The sequence below is a fragment of the Seriola aureovittata genome, chromosome 17, assembly GCF_021018895.1.
Source record: "Seriola aureovittata isolate HTS-2021-v1 ecotype China chromosome 17, ASM2101889v1, whole genome shotgun sequence".
NCBI lineage: Eukaryota > Metazoa > Chordata > Actinopteri > Carangiformes > Carangidae > Seriola > Seriola aureovittata.
In genome coordinates, this window is record NC_079380.1 from 25,428,293 (window position 1) to 25,437,059 (window position 8,767).

General features: G+C 40.5%; 2 protein-coding genes across 6 annotated transcripts; one reads left to right on the forward strand and one right to left on the reverse strand.

Annotated features, from left to right (window-relative positions):
* Positions 1-547: 547 nt before the first annotated feature.
* On the reverse strand, positions 548-2,556 carry LOC130185661 (interferon a3-like). Its single transcript, XM_056402246.1, has 5 exons — positions 2,303-2,556; positions 1,939-2,013; positions 1,471-1,623; positions 1,157-1,234; positions 548-720 (listed from the first exon to the last, which is right to left on the reverse strand). Exons 1-5 carry the CDS (start codon positions 2,477-2,479, stop codon positions 580-582), a joined length of 624 nt encoding a protein of 207 aa, XP_056258221.1. The 5' UTR covers positions 2,480-2,556; the 3' UTR covers positions 548-579.
* Positions 2,557-4,435: 1,879 nt separating this feature from the next.
* On the forward strand, positions 4,436-7,778 carry rdm1 (RAD52 motif containing 1). 5 transcript variants are annotated; one of them, XR_008830141.1, is made up of 9 exons: positions 4,436-4,501; positions 5,003-5,106; positions 5,782-5,961; positions 6,183-6,311; positions 6,391-6,571; positions 6,665-6,763; positions 6,975-7,051; positions 7,300-7,442; positions 7,550-7,778. XR_008830141.1 is itself a non-coding variant. In XM_056401785.1 (8 exons), exons 2-8 carry the CDS (start codon positions 5,008-5,010, stop codon positions 7,378-7,380), a joined length of 846 nt encoding a protein of 281 aa, XP_056257760.1. In that variant the 5' UTR covers positions 4,436-4,501; positions 5,003-5,007; the 3' UTR covers positions 7,381-7,778. The 5 variants fall into 5 exon arrangements, 4 of the variants coding, with proteins under 4 accessions (XP_056257760.1, XP_056257763.1, XP_056257761.1 ...); XM_056401785.1 differs by having other exon boundaries at positions 7,300-7,778; XM_056401788.1 differs by having other exon boundaries at positions 6,391-6,553; positions 7,300-7,778.
* The last annotated feature ends 989 nt before the right edge of the window (positions 7,779-8,767 follow it).

An 8,767-nucleotide genomic window follows, 5' to 3' on the forward strand; every position in this document is an offset into this window, starting at 1 on the left:
AAAATTGTTGAAAACTTTGTGGTAGATTTTTGTTCTGTGATGTCACTTTATAGATGAAAATATTTATATCGAAAGTAATTCATATATTTTAACTTTATAAAATAGAGAAGCAGGTGGAGTCTGACCATGTGGATTTTATGGAGATATGAGGGAGAAGCACTGGCCCATACAGTATATTATATATATATATATATATATATATATATATATATATATATTGCAGTAGCTAATGTATGGATATATGAAACTGGAATATAAGGTCAAAGACCAATTACTGTGTGTGTGTGTGTGTGTGTGTGTGTGTGTGTGTGTGTGTGTGTGTGTGTGTGTGTGATGAGCAGCAGTGAGATCAGCTGTTTCCGGTCTGACATCAGTTTAAAGGTCAAACTCTGAACTCAGAGGAAATTTCTTTATTGTTGTTCAAGTCAAATTCAGACAAACGTCACATTTAAATAAATAAATACAAATAAATAAATAAATATAAACCTGATAAATCAATAAATATAAACCTGATAAATCAATAAATATAAACCTGATAAATCAATAAATAGACAGAAACAGTTGATGAGAGGCATTGTGTCAGTGTTGGTGTTGACTTGGTGTAGAGCGCCTCCTGCTGGCAGCAGCTGAAGACCTGATGGAGTTCACAAGCAGGTCCAACTGATCCAGGTGCAGCAGAGTCTCCTTCCTGATCAGCTCCCAGGACGCAGGCCCCGCCCCCTGTACACAAAGTACTACAGTCAGTACTCCAGTCAGTACACACAGTGCTACAGTCAGTACTAGAGTCAGTACACACAGTGCTACAGTCAGTACTAGAGTCAGTACACACAGTGCTACAGTCAGTACTACAGTCAGTACACACAGTGCTACAGTCAGTACTAGAGTCAGTACACACAGTGCTACAGTCAGTACACACAGTGCTACAGTCAGTACACACAGTGCTACAGTCAGTACTAGAGTCAGTACACACAGTGCTACAGTCAGTACTAGAGTCAGTACACACAATACTACAGTCAGTACTACAGTCAGTACACACAGTGCTACAGTCAGTACACACAGTACTACAGTCAGTACTACAGTCAGTACACACAGTATTACAGTCAGTACTATGAGCCCATACACTGCAGTAGTTATACTTCACAGTAATTGTACTCACAGTGCGGTCCAGAGTACTTGTCCTCAGTCTCCTGTAGTATTTCCTCAGACTGTTGTCGGCTCTCTGCTCAGTCGACACCTGAAAACAAAGACATTGATTTTCTGTGTTTGGTGGAAAAAACTGAAGCTGAACATGTAAAAGGAATTGAAGTGGAAACGTGAGTTAGACTGAGAGCTGAGCTCAGTGAAAGAATCAGGTTTATTGAAGTGTAAAGACTGAAAGGAGCTGAAGCGTCTGAAGTGACAGCAGCAGTATCTTCAGTGTCAGTTGAAATTAAAGTGCTGAAAGGAGTTGAAGTGTCTCTGTTCACTCACACAGGTGTTCAGGCCGTCTATCTGTCTGTCGATGCTCATCCGGAATCTGTTAGTATTGTCCATATCCCAGGTAACGGAGGAGAGGTTGTCATGGCGATAAAGGTCAGAGATCTGGACCAGACTGTCTCTGATGAAAACCACCTTGGACCTCACCTGGAGAGAGAGGCAGGAGTGACTAGGAGCTCTCTGATTGGCTGATAGAGCTGATGTCATCAACATAACAGACAACATCTGGGTTTGTTTACATGGTTGTATGTAAATGTCTCCTGACATGTTGATGTATACATGTAAATAATAAACAAACAATAACAAACAAACAACTATCTGAGAGAAATGGAAGTGGTAGAAATCTGCAGTTAAAACCTTTGAAAGAAGATAGATAGATAGATAGATAGATAGATAGATAGATAGATAGATAGATAGATAGATAGATAGATAGATAGATAGATAGATAGATAGATAGATTACCTCAGAGTTGCGTATGTGTTTGTAGAATTTGTATGGAAAGGAAACTGGACTGTCCTGTTCAGTCAGCTGACCGCCCTGAAACATAAAGAGATGATGCTTCATTTTACCACATCTGGAAAACCTTCATCATTCACATCTGTTGATCAGTGTCATGTTATCTGCTGCACGCCTTTGATTCTGATCAGTTCTCCTTATGAGATCATTGCTCTTATTTGATTTACGTAAATGTTGATGTTTAATATGGATCAGATATGTAAACACACAGTCTGTGATGCCTTCAGGATCATTTCACTCCTCAGGAACCTCACAGGGACTAAGTACCAGTAAAACCTCCTCCAGGACCTGGAGTCAGTGCTGTACTCACCATGAGGCGGATGAGGGTCAGAGAGATGTTGCTGTAGTGACCGTAGTGTCTGAGCCAATCACAGCAGAGAGCAGGACTCAGGACGCTGCAGAGGACGAGGAGGCTGGTCCAGCTGATCATGATGAAGGTGATGAAGATGAAGATGTGAGCTGTGCTGAGTGTCAGTGTCTCCAACATGCTGCTGATCTGAGTTCAGGACTTTTATTCCAACAGGACAGGAAAGAGAAAGAGAGAGAAAAAGTCCCACAGTCCCACTGTTTCTACTCTCCCTTTCACACACACACACACACACACACACACACACACACACACACACACACACACACACACACACACACACACACACACACATATACTCTGTCTGTCACTCATCGGTCTAGCTGATATTTGGGGGGGGGGGGGGGGGGTCGCCAGTCCATCACAGGGCGGACACACAGAGACAAACAACCAGTCACACACACATTCACACCTGGGCACTTCAGAGTCGTCAGTTCACCTGTTGTGTGGGAGGAGCCACTCTCTGTCACTAGTTTATATAAAGTTGAGAAGTCGCTCAGTAAAGTGTGTTTGAGCCTTCAAAGTAAAAGCACACTGTGGTTGTATCATGTTAGATTGACTTGATGCTTCATATTGTATAAAAGCTGTGAAGATGTGATGACAGATGTGGAGCAGTACAAGTACATTATGGAAGTAAAAGTACCTCCTCTGTGTACAGTACTGCAGTAAATGTACTCAGTTACTTTTTAAAATACAGATGTGGATGAATGAGTGAATCAAACATCTTCATTCATTCACACTGGGGGAATATTCTCTCATTTCTGCTGTGGAAGTCCCTTCACTTTCATTTTCTAAACCTCACAGGAAGTCACATGCTCACTTCTACAAAATAAAAGCATTGCACTTTATCTCTTTATTGACACAACAGTAAAGATCCAGGTTTTTGCCACACAGATGTGAAACTCAGTGTCTCTGTGTCAGAATAAAAGTGTTTAAAGATCTCATGAACTGCAGAGCGGTGGAAAACTTTCCAGTTTGATGTTAGAAACGTTAGGATTTTATTGTGAAGGTCATGTCTCACCTGTTTCCTTTTTCTCTGGAGTTTGACTGACAGCTGGTCAACCTCATTTTCACTTTCTGGTCTGACGATGCAACGCTGTGATGTCATAACTGCTGATGTCATTTCAGTTTTTTATTATGTGGGAATTTTTTATTCATTATTAGAAGTTTTCAGCTTCACTTTGTCTCTTAGCAATAGCTTTATATATGATGAACCTTTCTAATGTATTTACTTTCATATTTTTATTTATTTATTATAATTATTTAATTTTCAAATTATTATGTATTTGTCTTTCACTGAAGTTTTCATCCCTTATTTTTCTATTATTTATATATTTAAAAGAAAAAACAACAGAATAAAGCAGCATGGACACCCTGGACCTGAAGACGTGGGGCTGGTTTCCGTCTCCTGGTCACAGACATCCCTGTGATCCAGATGAGGGTGCAGACCCTCCAGACCTCTGAACCATCACAAACTTTCCTTCTCTGAGATTTGATCAGAAATATCAAATGTGATCAACTGACACGTGAAATGAAAGAAGAATCATCAGCACAGAAACAGATCTGACATCAGTGAGGAAACACTAACAAATACACAAACATACCCGTGTGCATAAACGGCATGTTGATATTCTAAATAAAAGCAACACAGATTGTTTGCATGAAATATTTTATTGCTGTGTAACAGATATAATCCAGACGAATGTGAAAACAAACAAATTGTAAATATCTGATGTTAAGATGAATAATTAATTTCTAAAACAAACACTGTATTGACATGACATGACCTCATTTATTTCAGTGAGCTGTTCTTTTCTGTGACCTTAAACAACAAATGTGATTTTCCAGTTTGTTTGATGCTAAAAACTTATGTTTACATTATAACACATTTGAATAACTATAACTATGAAACAGATCAATGTAAATCCAATAAAACCAGTTAAAATAAATAAAAACTGCATTAAATATTACATTTTAAATATAAAATACAGTGAACACGCTGAGTGTCTGTGAGGACACCATGATTGGTCTGTTGCCGCTCGTCATTCTTACACTGAATCCTCATTGGTTACTGCAGCAGACTCCGCCCCTCAGCGGAAGCGCGGTAAATTCTGTTTGTCCCGTGAGAACGGAAGAGTGACGGTGAGAGAAATGAACTTTACCGAGTTTAAAAAACAACCGGAGACTGGACCGACACATGGTTAACGGACGGACTGACGGTTAACGGACGGACTGACGGGTAAATGGACGGACAGACGTATATTGAAACTGACGTCAGCCGTCATTACGTTAGCTCGCGTGTGGCTCTGACAGACTCCGTTCAAACATCAGTGGTTTTAAGCTGCTGTGCTGTTACATGCTACTTCAGTTTAACGACCGTCATTTGTATAAAACACAGTGTCAGACTCTGTTTACGTTAATGACGTGTTTTCTGATCATTGGCTGCTGGTCGTTAGTTTCCATCAATCACTTCTAACTGTAAAAGTTGGTAATGCATATCTTTTTGACAGGTCACGTGTAAGCCGTAGCCTTCGGTTCTTCTTCTATGGTGACGCAGTTCTGCAGTTAAGATGTCTCCGCTCGCATGGAGCGCTGTTTGATGCGGCTTGTTCCTGCTCTTACTCCTCTGTCCTCCCTCTGCAGGTGTGATGGAGGTGGACTTCCTGGAGTTCGTGGTCCCTGTGGAGAACAATAAGACTCTGTTTGTGTGGGACATCCAGCCATCTCTCACTGAGGCTGAAATCTATGTGAGTCCAGCTGGGGACCAGGTCTGAGGATTACAGACCGAAGCGTCTGTAGTATCAGAGAGTACAGACGGTCTGTGGCATCATGCACCAAACTCCATTCTGAAATCAGCCGTTTGAACACCTGGCAGCACAGTCTACTGCCAGGTGTCACTGTAGAGGAACTTCAGTCCAGCTTTACTTTAGAACACACCAAGTATGATTTGAATTAATCACGTGATATTTTCCTTTGGTCAGCTGATCAGGTCAGAGGTCACTGAGGTGCTGGAGGAAAATCTGCTGAAACTTCTAAGAAAACACATTGAAATACCTGGTTGGTCACTGCAGAGACATTCACTGGTTTTTCTTCAATAGAAGAAATGAAATCATCAATTATAGTATTAGTATTCAGTGTTGTGCATGAGCAGCTTCAGTGAACGGCATTCATTGAACACGTTCATATTTTTGGTGAACACTGACCTGAAAGAATCAGTTTACATATGATGAACATGAGCGGTGTTCAGATTTCCCACAGTTTTACTGCATGACGTCTCCACGGACACGGCCCAGCATGGCTGCTGTTAGCGGGCTGTGACTGTTAACCCTGATGAACCAGACTCACCTGGACTCAGTGATTTCTACGTAAAATGTTTGAGACGTTGATGATTTAACAGTGACGTTGTGTGTGTGTGTGTGTAGGACAGGTTGTGTGGTGTCTTCTCGTCTTTCGGTCCTCTCTACCTGTTGAAGGTGAGTCCTAACAGCCCCCTCCACCCCCCCGGTTTCTCCGCCCTCGTCAAGTTCTACTCTGCTGCTCAGGCGTCGAAGGCTCAACGTCACACCGACGGATGCTCGCTGTTCCAGAGCGCTCCACTCAAGGTCACCACCTCACACTCTCTACACATGGGCTTCTTCTTCTACTGAAGTTTATACAGCGACAGGCTTTCAGCTGTTTCCTGTTGATCAGCTTTTGGATCAATCACCTGATGGAGAGTTGTAAACACGTCGTCATGGTTACACAGATCCTATTTTCTTTTGTCTGCTGCTGAGCAAATTGTGTGGCTGTCAGAGGTTTACCTGTAACTTACCTGTGTGTTCAGGTGAGGCTGAGCACCAAACAGACACCTCACTTCCTGTGCGACAGCAGAAGACCTCTGAGCCACGCCCGCTGCCTGGAACTGGCCAATTACTGCCTGGGATTCAATGGCTGGACCTCTGACATCATCACTGTGAGAAACACACTTAATCCGTTTACACACAGGTGAGTCAGTGTGACAGCAGGTGACTTCCTGTGTCTGTCATCCTCAGCTGAAGGAGCTCACCAATGAAGAAGAAGAAGACGGTGGTGAAGGTGAGGAGGGGGGGCTGAGGAGGAGGCTGAGGTTTGGCTGTCTGCTGCAACTCTCCTTCCCCCGTCACAGACAGACGACCAGAGGAGCAGCTGTGGTGGAGGACACCTTCACCTGCACAGGTGAGGACGGTACAACAGGTGACCAGGTTTATACTACACATTATGATTAAAGACAGGTTCATATGACAGGTGTATGTTGACCTTCTCTCTCTCTCTCTCTCTCTCGCTCAGGTCCAGATGTGTTGCTACAGAAACGTTGTTTCCTACAGAAGAGGGTCAGAGAGAAAGCTCTGGTCCAGGCCTTCACTACAGTACTGCTCATACTACTGGGTACTACTACTACTACTACTACTACTGCTACTACTGCTACTACTACTAATACTGCTGCTGCTACTAATGCTGCTACTACTGCTACTATTACTAATACTGCTACTAATACTGCTACTACTACTACTAACCACTGCTACTACTAAAAATACTGCTACTGCTGCTACTATTACTACTACAACAACTCTCTCTCTCTGACTCTGTGTCTCTGTAGGACATGGTAAAGTGATGGTGGAGGTGAGACAGACCTCAGATCAGTGTGTACCTGAGCAAACTGAAGGAGTTATCCAGGTAAACTCACCTGTCTGTGTGTATAATCTTTTCTATCTTTATTTATACAGTAATGTAGATCAATATACTGATTATATTTACAGATATCTTTGAAATAATGTTTAAATATAAATATGTGTATATATAAGTGCACACATATTTATATATATATATATGTTTGTATGATCTGGATGTTAATGTAAGTCATGTGTTAGTTATTGATCACAGGTGTAAACGTGATAATCAGTCAGGATCTGTGTCTGTTTCAGGTGAACCAGTTCTCCTGGAGTGACTTTGATCCTGATGAAGATGAGGGTGAAGATGAAGAGTGGAATCTGACTGTGTCATAGACTCCTGAAGCTTCTGGCTTCACATTCATGTTGAACATACTGAATAAACTCTGATGATAAAGGTGAGGCTGTGTTCTGATTGGCTCAGAGTAACAGGCAGACAGGAAGCAGCTGGATCTTCACTGAGCTGCTGTTTGTCTTTAATGTGAGACGGTACATGTCACTTTAGTGTCTGACTGACGACAACAACAAGAGCAGCTGCAAGATAAACAACGTTTCAGAAGAGCAGGGATTCATCCATCTGCTGGCCCCTCCCACCATGAAGCTCAGGCCTCTGATGGCCGAGACACGTCCTCGTTCTCTCTCTGACAGACCACGTGCCAGCTGTGCTTTTCTTTATGTTCTGTTGTTTGATGCAAGTTCGTTTTTTGTAAATAAATTACTTTTGTTTAACCACCTCCTTGTGTTGTCTGCCATTCTTTTTTCATGGTTTTTATGTTTTTTATGACTTAGTTGCCGTACTATACTAAGACTTTTTATAACTTTCTATATTATTTATTCCTTCCTATACCTACGTTTTAAAAAAAGTTTTTATATCTTACTATTCTATGATTTTTGATGACTTTTGCCTTTTACCTTACTATGACACACTATAATATAACATTTTATTTCTTCTTATTTTATGACTTTTTATGCCTCACTATACTATATTTTATGTCTTAGTATAATATGACTTTTAGTACTCTACCACAGCTTTTTATGCCTTGTTATGCATGACATTCAATGATTTACAATAATGACATTTTTATGACTTTTTATGCCTTACTATACTGTGTCGTTTTTATGACTTTTTTTTTTAAGTAAATTTTTTTGGGCTTTTTATGCCTTTATTGATAATGCAGTAGAGACAGACAGGAAATGAGGCAGAGAGAGGGGGAATGACATGCAGCAAGTTTTTATGACTTTTTATGCCTTACTATACTATGAAGTTTTTATGACTTACTATACTATAACGTTTTTTTGACTAACTATACTATGAAGTTTTTATGACTTACTATACTATGACCTTTTTATGACTTGCTATACTATGACCTTTTTATGACTTACTATACTATGACCTTTTTATGACTTTCTATACCATGACGTTTTTATGACTTTTTATGCCTTACTATACTATGACGTTTTTATGACTTATTATACTATGACATTTTTATGACTTTTTATGCCTTACTATAGGCTACTATGACGTTTTTATGATGTTTTTATGCCTTACTATACTATAACGTTTTATGACTTACTATACTATGACGTTTTTATGACTTTTTATGCCTTACTATACTATGACGTTTTTATGACGTTTTATGCCTTACTATACTATGACGTTTTTATGATGTTTTTATGCCTTACTATACTATGACGTTTTTATGATGTTTTTATGCCTTACTAC

Bases quoted from the DNA above. Each gene is read 5' to 3' on its own strand.
- rdm1 (XM_056401785.1), top strand. From the start codon at position 5,008: ATGGAGGTGGACTTCCTGGAGTTCGTGGTCCCTGTGGAGAACAATAAG. The intron at 6,312-6,390 runs GTGAGAAACACA...TGTCATCCTCAG, and splicing joins GGACCTCTGACATCATCACT to CTGAAGGAGCTCACCAATGA. The intron at 6,572-6,664 runs GTGACCAGGTTT...TCTCTCGCTCAG, and splicing joins AGGTGAGGACGGTACAACAG to GTCCAGATGTGTTGCTACAG.
- LOC130185661 (XM_056402246.1), bottom strand. From the start codon at position 2,479: ATGTTGGAGACACTGACACTCAGCACAGCTCACATCTTCATCTTCATC. The intron at 1,624-1,938 runs GTAATCTATCTA...CTCTCTCTCCAG, and splicing joins AACACATACGCAACTCTGAG to GTGAGGTCCAAGGTGGTTTT. The intron at 1,235-1,470 runs GTGAGTGAACAG...CTTTGTTTTCAG, and splicing joins TAGACGGCCTGAACACCTGT to GTGTCGACTGAGCAGAGAGC.